This window comes from Pempheris klunzingeri, chromosome 15 (genome assembly GCF_042242105.1).
Source record: "Pempheris klunzingeri isolate RE-2024b chromosome 15, fPemKlu1.hap1, whole genome shotgun sequence".
Lineage (NCBI taxonomy): Eukaryota > Metazoa > Chordata > Actinopteri > Acropomatiformes > Pempheridae > Pempheris > Pempheris klunzingeri.
The window spans coordinates 1,307,045-1,326,748 of record NC_092026.1 but is presented as its reverse complement, the minus strand read 5'-3'; the positions used below and the strand labels follow the sequence as shown (position 1 = coordinate 1,326,748).

The 19,704-nt window shown below is 40.1% G+C and overlaps 2 protein-coding genes across 2 annotated transcripts; both read right to left on the bottom strand.

Moving 5' to 3' along the window:
* Positions 1–684: 684 nt before the first annotated feature.
* LOC139214616 (immunoglobulin lambda-1 light chain-like) lies at positions 685–4,042 on the bottom strand. The gene is made up of 5 exons (XM_070845507.1): positions 4,014–4,042; positions 3,602–3,921; positions 3,114–3,182; positions 1,260–1,568; positions 685–1,143 (listed from the first exon to the last, which is right to left on the bottom strand). The coding sequence occupies exons 1-5, from the start codon at positions 4,040–4,042 to the stop codon at positions 851–853; spliced, it is 1,020 nt and encodes a 339-aa protein (XP_070701608.1). The 3' UTR covers positions 685–850.
* A 6,225-nt stretch (positions 4,043–10,267) lies between these two features.
* On the bottom strand, positions 10,268–13,738 carry LOC139214557 (immunoglobulin lambda-1 light chain-like). Its single transcript, XM_070845437.1, has 5 exons — positions 13,710–13,738; positions 13,286–13,617; positions 12,818–12,865; positions 10,937–11,242; positions 10,268–10,820 (listed from the first exon to the last, which is right to left on the bottom strand). Exons 1-5 carry the CDS (start codon positions 13,736–13,738, stop codon positions 10,576–10,578), a joined length of 960 nt encoding a protein of 319 aa, XP_070701538.1. The 3' UTR covers positions 10,268–10,575.
* Between the last annotated feature and the right edge of the window lie 5,966 nt (positions 13,739–19,704).

Sequence of the window (19,704 nt, the reverse complement as noted above, 5' to 3'; positions counted from 1 at the left end):
TAGTCAGTAACTATAACAATCCATTTTGTCTCGATAAAGCTGTAAAAGGTTCATGGCCTATTATTGGATTAGAAACAATAATCACACCCATCATTTTGCCAACATTCAACCCTAAACCTGACTGATGAAGCCTTCATGTCATCATGTTTTAGCAGTTGCAGCTTCACAGCAGCTCGCTCTGCTGGTCGTTCATACGTGTGAACAACAGCGTCATCAGCGTAGAGTCGAACATCCAAACTGACACAGTTATAAAAGGGGTCAGTTCTGGACCTGGTGGCACACCCTCAACTACTGACTTTTATATAACAGCTATATGTTTGTGTCAGCTTATCTTTGTGTGGATTTGTTGTCCTTGTTTAGCTGTGTGCTCATATTTAGATCTTCCTGCACATTTGTCCTTGGCACTGAGTCAAGTTACTTCTCAGTCTCAACACACACAGCCAATGAAATTATTCCTGATTATTTGTTATGAAACCAAACCGAAAATCATAAAAACACAGATGTTTATTTTGAAAACCCTTCAACACTCTCCATAATATATTTAAAAGAAGCAGAAGGAAAGCAGAAATACTATAAATGATGAAACATCTACCAGACAGCTAATGATTTAGCTTCATTTTCTGAAAACTGAAAACAGTAATTATATGATTACAGTAGTATTTACTGATTGTTCCTCTGTGTAACTGTATATACATATATATGTGTGTGTGTGTGTGTGTTTATTATTTTTATATGTATGTACAGTTACAAAGAGGAAATTCTGTAAATACTGTACAGACTATTCTAAGTGTATAGTATGTATATGTGTATATATGAGATTTTAAAGTGAGAAAAGAGGAGCAGAAAACAGTCAGTCAGCATTTGTGCAGTTGGTGGACGGTCTCTTGTTTCTGCAGATCATCAGCAGACAGAGTCCACAGCAGTACACCAGACTCTTCACTATCAGCACTGTGGACAGCAGCAAGAGCAGCTTCACCCTGCACTGGGACTGGAAAGAGGCTGATGCTGGAGGTGATGGTGGAGGTGATGTTGGAGGTGATGGTGGATGTGATGTTGGAAGTGATGTTGGAGGTGATGTTGGAGGTGATGGTGGATGTGATGTTGGAGGTGATGTTGGAGGTGATGTTGGAGGACCAGAAACTTCTGAAACAGAAGAAGAATAAAACAGAAATGTCAGTCCTCTGCTGCTCTGCTCTCTTGAACAACGTCTCCACATGAAGCTGAATCAGTGCTGAACACAGTCACCAAGCCTTCATTACCTTCTCTTATTTGGGCCTCCACTGTTCCCCCCTCGTGCTTCACAGAGCAGTGGTATTTAATTGTGGACAGTGTCTCCTGACCAATCTCTATGATTCTACCGGTGCATCCAGACTCTCTGAGCTTCAGCTGCTCTCCCTCAGCATTTCCCATCTTCACCGGACGACCGTTCACCATTTGTCTTTTCCAGGAGAACTGGACCAGAGGAGGAAACATGCCTGAGGCCACACACAGCAGGGAGCTCTTCCCCTCCTGCTGGGCTCTGGATGTTACTGGGTACAGGCTCACCACGGGCTTCACCACCTGCTCACCTGAAGTTTGACAGCAGCAACAAGCAGCACAGACACACATTCACACGGTCAACAGCAGCTCACAGCACAGCACTGCATTCAGTGTGATCCTGGAAACTACCTGGACTCTGCTCACTAAACTACTCATCAATACAGCACAAAGTTCACTGCATACACTGGATTCACCTTCATGGTGACACACCTGTCATGCACTGTCTTCATATGTTCTATGGGGACAGAAGGAAATCAGGATTTGTTTGAATCTACAAACTTCATTCACTACAACTGCAAATGAATTATTGTTCCTAATAATGTGATATAAGGTCATTATGATTTTCCCCTTAAACAATGGACAATCATTTCCCTATATTATGGTAATGTAATATTAGAATAAAGGACAGGTTCAATACATTTGTCATGTCAATCACTTCAACATGTATAACATATTATATATTTACCACCATAGACTTTACCCCAATCAGGACAAGAACAAAGTGGTGCATCAATCATTTCACTTTTTAAATGACACTTTTTAAATAAACTTTTCAATAGAGCAAAATGAACATGATATGTCCTGATTTACGGAGGACACACTCATATAAAAGTGATAATACTGAGTATAATGTGACACAATATAATGATTCAATTTATTCTACAGCGGAAAATACTTTCTCCATGTTGGGGATCATTTACATATTAAAACAAATTACATCTTCAACTGAACATCATTTTGCAGTTGATGATCCTCATTATATTTTTAGAAACATATATTTAAAAAAAACTAATCAATATTCATACAATACATTATTCTAATAACTTTTCTGTAACATTTTTAACTGTTATACACAATTACAATGACATGTTTGGATGTGTTGACAGATAAGAGAGATCAATCCCTGAGACTAGATTAAAATGTAAATAATATAATATAATATAATATAATATAATATAATATAATATAATATAATATAATATAATATAATATAATATAATATAATATTGTCTTGTTTAAATTACAGCAGTATAGAATTCATCATATTTGAGCGTCACATAATATTTATATTTATAGATATTATAACTGTATTAGGATACTAATATATATGCGTGTGTGCCGTTATGTGTCGTCCTATATTATATCACAAACACAGCACATTATATGAGCTCAGCATTAAAAATATTCATTGATTATTGTAAAAATGCAGTTAGTGACATGGTTAATGAGGCATAATGACGTCTATTATCTTGTTTTCAACAAACAGAGATGGAGCTGAATTACTGAGAGGATCAAATACTGTATATTTGTAACTACGCCGATATCAGACTCTTAATGTATAAATGAGTTTGATCTCCTGCAGACATAAAGAATGACTCCAGTTGTGCAGTGAGATTTAAAGGTATTTTCAGGAATTATGAACCGTTTGATGTAACAACAGCTGCACGGCTGCAAGATTTCTCTACTAATTATCAAACAACTAACATGTGAAGCCCGAAGCAGCAGAAACTGATTAAAACACATTTGAACTCCTTCAATAGAACAACTGAAGGAAAATGAAGGTTTATTCTTACCTGTTACATACAGTTTAGTTCCAGAGCCAAAGATCAAGTAGTAGCCGTATCCTCCCACAGTGAAACAGCCTGAAACAAAAACCTGCTGCTGCTGAATGTGTCAGCTGAGCTGAACGAGTCCAAATGATGAAGCAGAGTCATATTTCAGCTCCATGATGTTTCTCTAATGTTCACATCAACACCACTGTCTCTTCTTTCTTTGTCTCTTTAGACACACCAGCAGTGCTGCTCTGTGGGTGCTGATGTCTGTCAGTCCTGCTTTAGTCCACATGGATCGGACCTGGACCAAAGGATGGATGGATGGATGGATGGATGGACATCAAAGTTTGTACACACGTTCTTGGTCCCCAGAGGATCAACTTCATTAACTGACTGTGTTGATTCTGAACTTTTTATCTTCCTGTCACAAACTGTCTGACGGCTGTTCATCTGCTGGTTTTTGTTCAGGCTGCAGGGATCATTTCTCACTGTGGGGACATACTTCCCACAGCTGCAGTAGTAGGAGGCTGAATGAGAGAGTTTAACTCTCTGGATCTGCAACTCACAGCCGTTCTGTTTCTTCACAGCTGAGAAATCATCTTTCTGAGGATGACTGTAACGTGAATTAAATCCACGATCACTCCTATCAATATTCAGAATCAGTGTGAATGTTCCTGTGTCTGTCTTCTGGTACCAGAACACCCACTGGTTGTAACACTGGTCAGTTCCTCCACAGCTGAAGGAGACCTTTTCTCCGACTCTCCTGGTCAATGTTAAATCATCCTGAATCAGCTCTGCTGCCATGGCAACCAGCGCTGTAGAGACACAGACAGGTAGATGGAGGTCAGTGTGACAGTGTCTGCTAAGGCCTGAGTTTGCTGGCTCCTGATTGGCCGGAAACACTCACCTGAACACAGCCAGCACAGAGCAGCAGCCGGGAGGAAAAGCATCTGGTGCGGCGGTGTTTCCTCTGGGGAACCTGGGGAGAAGTGGCGCTCCGATGCAGCCGAGGCCAAACGAGGACGAGCTGCCAGATCAGACGAGGGCCGCGTGGTTTCTAACAGGTCCTCAGACCTCCCATCAGCCCCTGCGGCGGACAGATAAGGACGCTGCTGCTGAGTGACGCTCAGCTGAAGCTGTGCTGTGGTTTTCTGCTGAGTCTGAGGTTTTAGATTCATTTCTTACTGACACTATTTATCTCTGCTTTATTCTCAGTGTTGTTAATGTTTCTTCTAAATGATTCTTCCTTCTCAGACTTGTGTGTTTCTCTGAACTCATTCAGTCAGAAGTTTCTTCTTCTTGATTTCAGTCTGACAGCAGATAAAAACTCTGAGAAACACAAAAAAACCTTCCTGTTCCCACAAACACAGTCAGGTTGGTGGTGAATTCACTAACACACTCTGTTATCTGTTGTTCAGCAGCTGGGATGAAAAGACAAAACTAGGCTTTTGTCCAGAGTGAAATGTTTTCAACCTTGGTGGGGACAAAAGCTGCCTGGATGTCGTTTCATTTTCCTTTTGGTCTTTTCTGTCTTTTAAACGTCTTCTTTCCTCCCAGCGCTTCAGTCTTCAGTCTGTTCCCTGCAGACGGATCTGATCTTTGTTTCTGTCTCATGTTTGTGTTCAAATAGATTTTCTTCATGCTGTAAACTGCAGTGAAACCAAGAAAACACTAATAATCCCACTTCTGCTTCCAGTTGGTTTTAAACAGTAACTCACACAAACGCACTGAAACTTTAAATGTTCTTTCAACACTGATTACTGATCTCATACATTTGATTCTGACAACAGGAGGATTTAGGCCGTAGAATAAAATCATTCCAACAATATTTATATCACAGATTTTGTGTCTAAATAATTATGTACATTATTTTTCTAAATAATATTTCAATCTTTTCTCTGCTGTGGACTGTCTGGGTATAATTTAAAGTGCAGTTCCACATCAAATCAAACTGTTGTAAAAAGTATTCTGTGGTTATTCTAGTTCAGTTTCATTATCATCTATATTTGTTATTGTCTGCAGTTGTTTTTAATTAAAATATTCACATATTCATTCATAGAAAACGTTAAATTATGATTCTAATGTTATGAAATAAAGACAAACTGCTGCTAATTTGGAAATGACTGAATATTTATTCATATATATTCAGTTCTTCTTCATCAGTTTTATTGTGTATTGTGAAATATGTCTTCACTTTATTGAATCCTATATAGGAGCTGCTATAAAAGATAAGCTGTACCTGTATCTCCATGTTCAGCTGTTTTCAGGACAGAAACACGTCCTGACTCTCTGTATTCTATAATATCTGATGATATTATAGAACATTTGATATCATACATATGAAATGATGCTGATGTTGTTCCCAGATGTTCTGACACTACAGTCCTCTGTGTAAATCTGTAATTCTCTCCTCATACTACAGTTTATATGTCAGTACTTCTATCTGTTCTGTGCTGCTGCTGCTGCTGCTGCTGCTGCTGTGAAGAATAAAACCTTCACACTGCTTCCCTCTAGTGTCTGCAACAACACACTGTTTCAGACTCCACTAAAGCTGCAGCTGCTTCTGCTCCTACTGTTGGTGCCTTCTTTGTCTTTCTAGCATCACTGTTACACCAGGCCTTCCTCTCTGGCACCAGTGCTCATGGAGACCTTTAACGTCTCTCTGGCCCCGTCCGTTATTCCCACGTGCTTCAAACTGTGGACAGCGTCCCCGTCCGGAGGAAAGCTCATCCCACTCTCAGCCACACCAAACCAGCATAAAATACTGCACGTTTCCACCGCTCTCCATCATGTGGATTATAGAAGTTCATGCCTGAGGACAGCCTGCGTAGGCCTGGCTCAGATCTGGAGGCCTGGACGAGTCCCAGCAGAAATGCAGCTCTGTTAAGTTCAGTAGAAAGGCTGGACACACACGTGGACTGTGGAAGCTGAAGGAGACTTTTAAACAGGGTTTTATTGCAGGCGTGTAAACATGGCCGACGAGGAGATTCCACGTGGTGGAAAACAGGCGGCGAGAGGCGGAGGAGCGGGTGGAGGCTGGAGATCTGGGAGTCCTGATGGTGAGTGGAGCAAGCAGGTGATTCAGACCCAGAGTGTGGTGTCTGTGGCTGGTGAGGACAGAAGACCTGGAGCACAGGAGAGCAAAGGTAAGTAACACAGGGACACCAGAGAACTAGCGGGGTTCAGCCGTAGTGTCTGAGAGACCACCGACAAACCAGCAACGAGCGGAGAGCTGAGCCGGTCCATACTGGATGAGCGTCAGGTGTGCAGCTGAGAGCCTTTGTTTGATTGTCTCTTTACATTTGATGTATTGATTGATTATTGTTAGTTCTTTCACAGCGAATCCACTCAGATCACACTCAAAGCTGTTATTTTCACCTTCACCTGAAAGCTTTGCTCATAAAGTACGCTACAATAGTTCAGTCTGTAACAGATTAAAATGTGGATGACCTTTTTTCTCTCAGGCTCCGTGAACACTAAACATTTCTGTTTTAAACGTTTGCTCAGTTTACACCTAAAGGTGACTGTACTTCTGCACTTTGGAGCTCCTAAAACAAAGAGATTTGAAAATGCTGCTGACCTTGATTTAGTTTGAAAACTCTGGGACTGTGTTTTAGTCTGAGCGGATGAAATGGAGACCTCTGAAAGCGATGAGGCAGACACAAACGTTTGCCTCCAGTTTGGGTCTGAAGAGTCATGACGTGTCCTTCCCTTGACTGCCTTCACTCCGGGACAGTCCCACCTTGTCCTCAGTCTAAACAAACAAATCTCTGGTCCTACTTTACACCATTGCTCCTCCGTAGTATTTTCTGCAAACAGCAACCAAATGCAGAGTAGAGAATGTGCTTCCGGTTCACCCTGGCATGTGCATACCTGGTGTACATGAGTGTAATGCTGCTCGTGCTGAAGAGTCACAGGGGGTCGTTTTAATAACTTGTGAACTGAAGTAATTCAACTGCAGGACATGTTTATATATCCAGTTCTTACTGACAACAAGGCAGGACATACCAGGGTACATCCGTGGTACAGGGCTCCATCGGGACATATAGTTGGGTGTCATGGACGTAACCATTGAAATCAATGTAATCCACACACATGATTTGCCCCGGGGGTAACATGTATATAGTGAATAAGAGGGGATCCAGAACAAAGCCCTGTGGGACCCCTGCCGGTAATGGTAGTCAGAGCAGCAGAAGTAGTAAATGCATTGTGTGTGAATGTGTTTGTTTCCCTGCAGCCATTGAAAGGCAGCAGTGTGAAGGATGTGTGGATGTGTTCTCCACAGCTGTAGCAGTGTTTGTATTAATAACAGAAGTTGTATCAGGTGGTGACGCAGTGCTTCATTACAGCCACTAGAGGGGAGCAGCGTCACAGAAATAATCCTGACAGATGTTTTAAAATTGGTAAAACATCTATAGATACATACATAATAACTTTTAGTGAAGTATTAGGCAGTGAAAATGAACTGTACCCACAAAACACCACTGTTATGTAATATATATGTATTGTACTGTATGTGATCTACGTGTCCAGTGCTGACTGACAACAATAAAAACACATGTTGTTGCATTCGGTGGCTCTTTGTACTTAATAGTTCTCAGGGTCGTCTTGCCAGCTTGGAGCGTGGTCAGATAATATCAGGCTTTCTATGAGCTCCCACAACAACTTTCAGTATTTGTAGGACATAATTCTTATTTTATACATAATATTCAATATTTCTAATGATATTATTTCATTTCCTTTGTGTTACCAGCTTTAGTTCCTGTTTTTAATTCAAATGTTGTTTCATTTTGCTTTAATCTCAGTTTGATCGATTCCTAAGCACGTTTTCCAAAATGTGTTTTATAGATACATTTCAGTTTTCTCTTTCTTATTTCAATAGTAATTATTATCATGATGACATGATGACAATATTTCATTGTCATTGTGTATTATTATTATTATTATTCCTCTTGTATGATTAAATGCCTATTTTCAATGGATTAAATAAAACCTATTTATCATAGATTTTTACCTTCAGAATCTCTATTAGATTTATACTGGTGTTTTCTCAAGAGAAAGTTTAATTGGTATGCAGAGTACCATCACAAAATATTGAAGGTTGTGTAAAATAATATTCTGAACTGGTCGGGAACACAAATCAAACTGTTACAAAAGTCGGTGGGTCATCTGTCTAACAAAAGATGGCTTGAGTTGCAAAAGTTATTGAGGTGCTTTATTTACAAAAAACAGTGAGGAAAACAGAAAGTTGGACGTCCACAGCAAAACAAAAAAGACCAAAAGTAAAAATACCTGTCACCTGTCTGACTCCGCTGACTCCTCGTGAGCTTTGGTGGCCAGAGCCTTATAAATGTTAAGCCCCTCCCCCTGGACCAACCAACCGCTGATCAATCAATAATCTTCCCTTTAAACAATCAGCTTCACTGCCAGTTCTTACCTGAATCAAAAATATCACACAATATCCCTACTTATAGGCATCACCACTTCCCAGTCAAAGGCCTTAAATAAACCCCAAAGCTTTGACACAGCTTCATCAGTTAGGTAACATCACCTATAACCCGGTTAGAGATGGTACCTTCCACCATCAGCACACCTGCACCGGACCTCTGTAGCTTCTATATAAGCCAGCACTATATATCAGCTCTGTTTCAGACCCTGAAACATGTGCCGTCCACAATCTGTGACAGAGTCTTTGTCACACAAACTATTCATCATTTATACAGATATTTTCTGCTAAATAACTTATTATATTAAACAACACACAGAATTTACTGTGTTTTCTTGTACAGTTACATTATTGTTGCTGTCAATAGAAAAACTGTGAAAATATTATTTTTATTTCACATCAGAAAACTCTTTGCTGTGAAAATGTGAACAAGAACAAACCTGATCCTGATTTACTGAGTTTAGCTCCTGCAGCTCCTAATATAATCTATTCTAAAAGAACCCTTTAGGGGTGTTTGTGTGAGGACTTGTTGGCTCTTGTCAGCACCAAGTCTAAACTGTAAAGTTCACCTCTGAGAAAAAGAGAAAAAGCTGCAGAGAGGAAGAAGAGTTCATGGGTGTGAAGAGCAGCAGATATGAATCTGCTCTCAGTGGTTATTAGGACTCATAAAAAACTGTTGACAGAGAATCAACACTTGGTTTCCTGCAGCAGACGGGCTGTGTGGGTTTCTGCTCTGCAGCCTCCTCACCGTCAGCTGCGCTTTTTCACATTAGTAACACGGCGACAGTTACAACCGTGGACTCTGGTTAAAGGATCATTCCAGGAACTTCAGTTTGACTTCAGCGCTCAGTACTCACTGTCTCAGCTTTGATCTGTGGTATTAATCAGTGAGAGAAACAGCTCAAGTCAGAACTGACAAGCTGAAATAAAATGTTCAACCTGCTGCAGTCTGCTCTGATCCCACTTCATCACCTCAAACACGTTTTCTTTCATTTTAGCAGTTTCATTGATTATTTGAGAATCCTTTTTAATATAGATGCAAAATCAGTTTTTCTGTTTAATGTGTTTAGTTTGTCCCCATTCTAAGTGTGTTTTCAGGTAGGACTTGAGTGTAAATGTCATATATAACTTCTATATTTCTTTGTGATGTATTTTGTGATTCTGTATATTCTGTGGAACATGAATATTAGTCTAGTCAGTAACTATAACAATTCATTTTGTCTCGATAAAGCTGTAAAAGTTTCATGGCCAATTTTTGGATCAGAAACAATAAACACACCCATCATTTTGCCAACATTCAACCCTAAACCTGACTGATGAAGCCTCCATGTCATCATGTTTTAGCAGTTGCAGCTTCACAGCAGCTCGCTCTGCTGGTCGTTCATACGTGTAAACAACAGCGTCATCAGCGTAGAGTCGAACATCCAAACTGACACAGTTATAAAAGGGGTCAGTTCTGGACCTGGTGACACACCCTCACCTACTGACTTTTATATAACAGCTATATGTTTGTGTTACCTTATCTTTGTGTGGATTTGTTGTCCTTGTTTAGCTGTGTGCTCATTTTTAGATCTTCCTGCACATTTGTTCTTGGCACTGAGTCAAGTCACTTCTCAGTCTCAACACACACAGCCAATGAAATTATTCCTGATTATTTGTTATGAAACCAAACCGAAAATCATAAAAACACAGATGTTTATTTTGAAAACCCTTCAACACTCTCCACAATATATTTTAAAAGAAGCAGAAGGAAAGCAGAAATACTATAAATGATGAAACATCTACCAGACAGCTAATGATTTAGCTTCATTTTCTGAAAACTGAAAACAGTAATTATATGATTACAGTAGTATTTACTGATTGTTCCTCTGTGTAACTGTATATACATATATATGTGTGTGTGTGTTTATTATTTTTATATGTATGTACAGTTACAAAGAGGAAATTCTGTAAATACTGTACAGACTATTCTATGTGTATAGTATGTATATGTGTATATATGAGATTTTATGGTGAGAAAAGATGAGCAGAAAACAGTCAGTCAGCATTTGTGCAGTTGGTGGACGGTCTCTTGTTTCTGCAGATCATCAGCAGACAGAGTCCACAGCAGTACACCAGACTCTTCACTATCAGCACTGTGGACAGCAGCAAGAGCAGCTTCACCCTGCACTGGGACTGGAAAGAGGCTGATGCTGGAGGTGATGGTGGAGGTGATGTTGGAGGTGATGTAGGAGGTGATGTAGGAGGTGATGTTGGAGGTGATGTTGGAGGACCAGAAACTTCTGAAACAGAAGAAGAATAAAACAGAAATGTCAGTCCTCTGCTGCTCTGCTCTTTTGAACAACGTCTCCACATGAAGCTGAATCAGTGCTGAACACAGTCACCAAGCCTTCATTACCTTCTCTTATTCTCTCCACTGTTCCCCCCTCGTGCTTCACAGAGCAGTGGTATTTAAATGTGGACAGTGTCTCCCGATCAATCTCTATGATGCTACCGGTGCATCCAGACTCTCTGAGCTTCAGCTGCTCTCCATCAGCATTTCCCATCTTCTCTGGACGACCGTTCACCTTTTGTCTTTTCCAGGAGAACTGGACCAGAGGAGGAAACATGCCTGAGGCCACACACAGCAGGGAGCTCTTCCCCTCCTGCTGGGCTCTGGATGTTACTGGGTACAGGCTCACCACGGGCTTCACCACCTGCTCACCTGAAGTTTGACAGCAGCAACAAGCAGCACAGACACACATTCACACGGTCAACAGCAGCTCACAGCACAGCACTGCATTCAGTGTGATCCTGGAAACTACCTGGACTCTGCTCACTAAACTACTCATCAATACAGCACAAAGTTCACTGCATACACTGGATTCACCTTCATGGTGACACACCTGTCATGCACTGTCTTCATATGTTCTATGGGGACAGAAGGAAATCAGGATTTGTTTGAATCTACAAACTTCATTCACTACAACTGCAAATGAATTATTGTTCCTAATAATGTGATATAAGGTCATTATGATTTTCCCCTTAAACAATGGACAATCATTTCTCTATATTATGGTAATGTAATATTAGAATAAAGGACAGGTTCAATACATTTGTCATGTCAATCACTTCAACATGTATAACATATTATATATTTACCAACATAGACTTTACCCCAATCAGGACAAGAACAAAGTGGTGCATCAATCATTTCACTTTTTAAATGACACTTTTTAAATAAACTTTTCAATAGAGCAAAATGAACATGATATGTCCTGATTTACGGAGGACACACTCATATAAAAGTGATAATACTGAGTATAATGTGACACAATATAATGATTCAATTTATCCTACAGCGGAAAATACTTTTTCCATGTTGGGGATCATTTACATATTAGAACAAATTACATCTTCAACTGAACATCATTTTGCAGTTGATGATCCTCATTATATTTTTTAGAAACATATATTTACTCTCATTTCTAAAAAAAAAACTAATCAATATTCATACAATACATTATTCTAATAACTTTTCTGTAACATTTTTAACTGTTATACACAATTACAATGACATGTTTGGATGTGTTGACATATAAGAGAGATCAATCCCTGAGACTAGATTAAAATGTAAATAATATAATATAATATAATATAATATAATATAATATAATATAATATAATATAATATAATATAATATAATATAATATAATATAATATAATATAATATTGTGTTGTTTAAATTACAGCAGTATAGAATTCATCATATTTGAGCGTCACATAATATTTATATTTATAGATATTATAACTGTATTAGGATACTAATATATATGCGTGTGTGCCGTTATGTGTCGTCCTATATTATATCACAAACACAGCACATTATATGAGCTCAGCATTAAAAATATTCATTGATTATTGTAAAAATGCAGTTAGTGACATGGTTAATGAGGCATAATGACGTCTATTATCTTGTTTTCAACAAACAGAGATGGAGCTGAATTACTGAGAGGATCAAATACTGTATATTTGTAACTACGCCGATATCAGACTCTTAATGTATAAATGAGTTTGATCTCCTGCAGACATAAAGAATGACTCCAGTTGTGCAGTGAGATTTAAAGGTATTTTCAGGAATTATGAACCGTTTGATGTAACAACAGCTGCACGGCTGCAAGATTTCTCTACTAATTATCAAACAACTAACATGTGAAGCCCGAAGCAGCAGAAACTGATTAAAACACATTTGAACTCCTTCAATAGAACAACTGAAGGAAAATGAAGGTTTATTCTTACCTGTTACATACAGTTTAGTTCCAGAGCCAAAGATCCAGTAGACATATCCTCCCACAGTGAAACAGCCTGAAACAAAAACCTGCTGCTGCTGAATGTGTCAGCTGAGCTGAACGAGTCCAAATGATGAAGCAGAGTCATATTTCAGCTCCATGATGTTTCTCTAATGTTCACATCAACACCACTGTCTCTTCTTTCTTTGTCTCTTTAGACACACCAGCAGTGCTGCTCTGTGGGTGCTGATGTCTGTCAGTCCTGCTTTAGTCCACATGGATCGGACCTGGACCAAAGGATGGATGGATGGATGGATGGACATCAAAGTTTGTACACACGTTCTTGGTCCCCAGAGGATCAACTTCATTAACTGACTGTGTTGATTCTGAATTTTTATCTTCCTGTCACAAACAGTCTGACGGCTGTTCATCTGCTGGTTTTTGTTCAGGCTGCAGGGATCATTTCTCACTGTGGGACCATCCTTCCCACAGCTGCAGTAGTAGGAGGCTGAATGAGAGAGTTTAACTCTCTGGATCTGCAACTCACAGCCGTTCTGTTTCTTCACAGCTGAGAAATCATCTTTCTGAGGATGACTGTAACGTGAATTAAATCCACGATCACTCCTATCAATATTCAGAATCAGTGTGAATGTTCCTGTGTCTGTCTTCTGGTACCAGTACACCCACTGGTTGTAACACTGGTCAGTTCCTTCACAGCTGAAGGAGACCTCTTCTCCGACTCTCCTGGTCAATGTTAAATCATCCTGAATCAGCTCTGCTGCCATGGCAACCAGCGCTGTAGAGACACAGACAGGTAGATGGAGGTCAGTGTGACAGTGTCTGCTAAGGCCTGAGTTTGCTGGCTCCTGATTGGCCGGAAACACTCACCTGAACACAGCCAGCACAGAGCAGCAGCCGGGAGGAAAAGCATCTTGTGCGGCGGTGTTTCCTCTGGGGAACCTGGGGAGAAGTGGCGCTCCGATGCAGCCGAGGCCAAACGAGGACGAGCTGCCAGATCAGACGAGGGCCGCGTGGTTTCTAACAGGTCCTCAGACCTCCCATCAGCCCCTGCGGCGGACAGATAAGGACGCTGCTGCTGAGTGACGCTCAGCTGAAGCTGTGCTGTGGTTTTCTGCTGAGTCTGAGGTTTTAGATTCATTTCTTACTGACACTATTTATCTCTGCTTTATTCTCAGTGTTGTTAATGTTTCTTCTAAATGATTCTTCCTTCTCAGACTTGTGTGTTTCTCTGAACTCATTCAGTCAGAAGTTTCTTCTTCTTGATTTCAGTCTGACAGCAGATAAAAACTCTGAGAAACACAAAAAAACCTTCCTGTTCCCACAAACACAGTCAGGTTGGTGGTGAATTCACTAACACACTCTGTTATCTGTTGTTCAGCAGCTGGGATGAAAAGACAAAACTAGGCTTTTGTCCAGAGTGAAATGTTTTCAACCTTGGTGGGGACAAAAGCTGCCTGGATGTCGTTTCATTTTCCTTTTGGTCTTTTCTGTCTTTTAAACGTCTTCTTTCCTCCCAGCGCTTCAGTCTTCAGTCTGTTCCCTGCAGACGGATCTGATCTTTGTTTCTGTCTCATGTTTGTGTTCAAATAGATTTTCTTCATGCTGTAAACTGCAGTGAAACCAAGAAAACACTAATAATCCCACTTCTGCTTCCAGTTGGTTTTAAACAGTAACTCACACAAACGCACTGAAACTTTAAATGTTCTTTCAACACTGATTACTGATCTCATACATTTGATTCTGACAACAGGAGGATTTAGGCCGTAGAATAAAATCATTCCAACAATATTTATATCACAGATTTTGTGTCTAAATAATTATGTACATTATTTTTCTAAATAATATTTCAATCTTTTCTCTGCTGTGGACTGTCTGGGTATAATTTAAAGTGCAGTTCCACATCAAATCAAACTGTTGTAAAAAGTATTCTGTGGTTATTCTAGTTCAGTTTCATTATCATCTATATTTGTTATTGTCTGCAGTTGTTTTTAATTAAAATATTCACATATTAATTCATAGAAAATGTTAAATTATGATTCTAATATTATGAAATAAAGACAAACTGCAGCTAATTTGGAAATGACTGAATATTTATTCATATATATTCAGTTCTTCTTCATCAGTTTTATTGTGTATTGTGAAATATGTCTTCACTTTATTGAATCCTATATAGGAGCTGCTATAAAAGATAAGCTGTACATGTATCTCCATGTTCAGCTGTTTTCAGGACAGAAACACGTCCTGACTCTCTGTATTCTATAATATCTGATGATATTATAGAACATTTGATATCATACATATGAAATGATGCTGATGTTGTTCCCAGATGTTCTGACACTACAGTCCTCTGTGTAAATCTGTAATTCTCTCCTCATACTACAGTTTATATGTCAGTACTTCTATCTGTTCTGTGCTGCTGCTGCTGCTGCTGCTGTGAAGAATAAAACCTTCACACTGCTTCCCTCTAGTGTCTGCAACAACACACTGTTTCAGACTCCACTAAAGCTGCAGCTGCTTCTGCTCCTACTGTTGGTGCCTTCTTTGTCTTTCTATCATCACTGTTACACCAGGCCTTCCTCTCTGGCACCAGTGCTCATGGAGACCTTTAACGTCTCTCTGGCCCCGTCCGTTATTCCCACGTGCTTCAAACTGTGGACAGCGTCCCCGTCCGGAGGAAAGCTCATCCCACTCTCAGCCACACCAAACCAGCATAAAATACTGCACGTTTCCACCGCTCTCCATCATGTGGATTATAGAAGTTCATGCCTGAGGACAGCCTGCGTAGGCCTGGCTCAGATCTGGAGGCCTGGACGAGTCCCAGCAGAAATGCAGCTCTGTTAAGTTCAGTAGAAAGGCTGGACACACACGTGGACTGTGGAAGCTGAAGGAGACTTTTAAACAGGGTTTTATTGCAGGCGTGTAAACATGGCCGACCAGGAGATTCCACGTGGTGGAAAACAGGCGGCGAGAGGCGGAGGAGCGGGTGGAGGCTGGAGATCTGGGAGTCCTGATGGTGAGTGGAGCAAGCAGGTGATTCAGACCCAGAGTGTGGTGTCTGTGGCTGGTGAGGACAGAAGACCTGGAGCACAGGAGAGCAAAGGTAAGTAACACAGGGACACCAGAGAACTAGCGGGGTTCAGCCGTAGTGTCTGAGAGACCACCGACAAACCAGCAACGAGCGGAGAGCTGAGCCGGTCCATACTGGATGAGCGTCAGGTGTGCAGCTGAGAGCCTTTGTTTGATTGTCTCTTTACATTTGATGTATTGATTGATTATTGTTAGTTCTTTCACAGCGAATCCACTCAGATCACACTCAAAGCTGTTATTTTCACCTTCACCTGAAAGCTTTGCTCATAAAGTACGCTACAATAGTTCAGTCTGTAACAGATTAAAATGTGGATGACCTTTTTTCTCTCAGGCTCCGTGAACACTAAACATTTCTGTTTTAAACGTTTGCTCAGTTTACACCTAAAGGTGACTGTACTTCTGCACTTTGGAGCTCCTAAAACAAAGAGATTTGAAAATGCTGCTGACCTTGATTTAGTTTGAAAACTCTGGGACTGTGTTTTAGTCTGAGCGGATGAAATGGAGACCTCTGAAAGCGATGAGGCAGACACAAACGTTTGCCTCCAATTTGGGTCTGAAGAGTCATGACGTGTCCTTCCCTTGACTGCCTTCACTCCGGGACAGTCCCACCTTGTCCTCAGTCTAAACAAACAAATCTCTGGTCCTACTTTACACCATTGCTCCTCCGTAGTATTTTCTGCAAACAGCAACCAAATGCAGAGTAGAGAATGTGCTTCTGGTTCACCCTGGCATGTGCATACCTGGTGTACATGAGTGTAATGCTGCTCGTGCTGAAGAGTCACAGGGGGTCGTTTTAACTTGTGAATTGAAGTAATTCAACTGCAGGACATGTTTATATATCCAGTTCTTACAGTCAACAAGGCAGGACATACCAGGGTACATCCGTGGTACAGGGCTCCATCGGGACATATAGTTGGGTGTCATCGACGTCACCATTGAAATCAATGTAATCCACACACAGGATTTGCCTTGGGGGTAACATGTATATAGTGAATAAGAGGGGATCCAGAACAAAGCCCTGTGGGACCCCTGCCGGTAATGGTAGTCAGAGCAGCAGAAGTAGTAAATGCATTGTGTGTGAATGTGTTTGTTTCCCTGCAGCCATTGAAAGGCAGCAGTGTGAAGGATGTGTGGATGTGTTCTCCACAGCTGTAGCAGTGTTTGTATTAATAACAGAAGTTGCATCAGGTGGTGACGCAGTGCTTCATTACAGCCACTAGAGGGGAGCAGCGTCACGGTAATAATCCTGACAGATGTTTTAAAATTGGTAAAACATCTATAGATAGATATACATAATAACTTTTAGTGAAGTATTAGGCAGTGAAAATGAACTGTACCCACAAACCACCACTGTTATGTAATATATATGTATTGTACTGTATGTGATCTACGTGTCCAGTGCTGACTGACAACAATAAAAACACATGTTGTTGCATTCGGTGGCTCTTTGTACTTAATAGTTCTCAGGGTCGTCTTGCCAGCTTGGAGCGTGGTCAGATAATATCAGGCTTTCTATGAGCTCCCACAACAACTTTCAGTATTTGTAGGACATAGTTCTTATTTTATACATTATATTCAATATTTCTAATGATATTATTTCATTTCCTTTGTGTTACCAGCTTTAGTTCCTGTTTTTAATTCAAATGTTGTTTCATTTTGCTTTAATCTCAGTTTGATCGATTCGTAAGCACGTTTTCCAAAATGTGTTTTATAGATACATTTCAGTTTTCTCATTCTTATTTCAATAGTAATGATTATCATGATGACAAGAATATTTCATTGTCATTGTGTATTATTATTATTATTATTCCTCTTGTATGATTAAATGCCTAATTTCAATAGATTAAATAAAACCTATTTATTGTGGATTTTTACCTTCAGAATCTCTATTAGATTTATACTGGTGTTTTCTCAAGAGAAAGTTTAATTGGTCTGCAGAGTACCATCACAAAATATTGAAGGTTGTGTAAAATAATATTCTGAACTGGTCGGGAACACAAATCAAACTGTTACAAAAATCGGTGGGTCATCTGTCTAACAAAAGATGGCTTGAGTTGCAAAAGTTATTGAGGTGCTTTATTTACAAAAAACAGTGAGGAAAACAGAAAGTTGGACGTCCACAGCAAAACAAAAAAAAAACAAAAGTAAAAATACCTGTCACCTGTCTGGTGTACATCCGCCCTCACACTGACTCCTCGTGAGCTTTGGTGGCCAGAGCCTTATGAATGTTAAGCCCCTCCCCCTGGACCAACCAACCGCTGATCAATCAATTATCTTCCCTTTAAACAATCAGCTTCACTGCCAGTTCTTACCTGAATCAAAAATATCACACAATATCCCTACTTATAGGCATCACCACTTCCCAGTCAAAGGCCTTAAATAAACCCCAAAGCTTTGACACAGCTTCATCAGTTAGGTAACATCACCTATAACCCGGTTAGAGATGGTACCTTCCACCATCAGCACACCTGCACTGGACCTCTGTAGCTTCTATATAAGCCAGCACTATATATCAGCTCTGTTTCAGACCCTGAAACATGTGCCGTCCACAATCTGTGACAGAGTCTTCGTCACACAAACTATTCATCATTTATACAGATATTTTCTGCTAAATAACTTATTATATTAATCAACACACAGAATTTACTGTGTTTTCTTGTCCAGTTACATTATTGTTGCTGTAAATAGAAAAACTGTGAAAACATTATTTTTATTTCACATCAGAAAACTCTTTGCTGTGAAAATGTGAACAAGAACAAACCTGTTGCTGATTTACTGAGTTTAGCTCCTGCAGCTCCTAATATAATCTATTCTAAAAGAACCCTTTAGGGGTGTTTGTGTGAGGACTTGTTGGCTCTTGTCAGCACCAAGTCTAAACTGTAAAGTTCACCTCTGAGAAAAAGAGAAAAAGCTGCAGAGAGGAAGAAGAGTTCATGGGTGTGAAGAGCAGCAGATATGAATCTGCTCTCAGTGGTTATTAGGACTCATAAAAAACTGTTGACAGAGAATCAACACTTGGTTTCCTGCAGCAGACGGGCTGTGTGGGTTTCTGCTCTGCAGCCTCCTCACCGTCAGCTGCGCTTTTTCACATTAGTAACACGGCGACAGTTACAACCGTGGACTCTGGTTAAAGGATCATTCCAGGAACTTCAGTTTGACTTCAGCGCTCAGTACTCACTGTCTCAGCTTTGATCTGTGGTATTAATCAGTGAAAGAAACAGCTCAAGTCAGAACTGACAAGCTGAAATAAAATGTTCAACCTGCTGCAGTCTGCTCTGATCCCACTTCATCACCTCAAACACGTTTTCTTTCATTTTAGCAGTTTCATTGATTATTTAAGAATCCCTTTTAATATAGATGCAAAATCAGTTTTTCTGTTTAATGTGTTTAGTTTGTCCCCATTCTAAGTGTGTTTTCAGGTAGGACTTGAGTGTAAATGTCATATATAACTTCTATATTTCTTTGTGATGTATTTTGTGATTCTGTATATTCTGTGGAACATGAATATTAGTCTAGTCAGTAACTATAACAATCCATTTCGTCTCGATAAAGCTGTAAAAGTTTCATGGCCTATTATTGGATTAGAAACAATAAACACACCCATCATTTTGCCAACATTCAACCCTAAACCTGACTGATGAAGCCTCCATGTCATCATGTTTTAGCAGTTGTAGCTTCACAGCAGCTCGCTCTGCTGGTCGTTCATACGTGTGAACAACAGCGTCATCAGCGTAGAGTCGAACATCCAAACTGACACACTTATAAAAGGGGTCAGTTCTGGACCTGGTG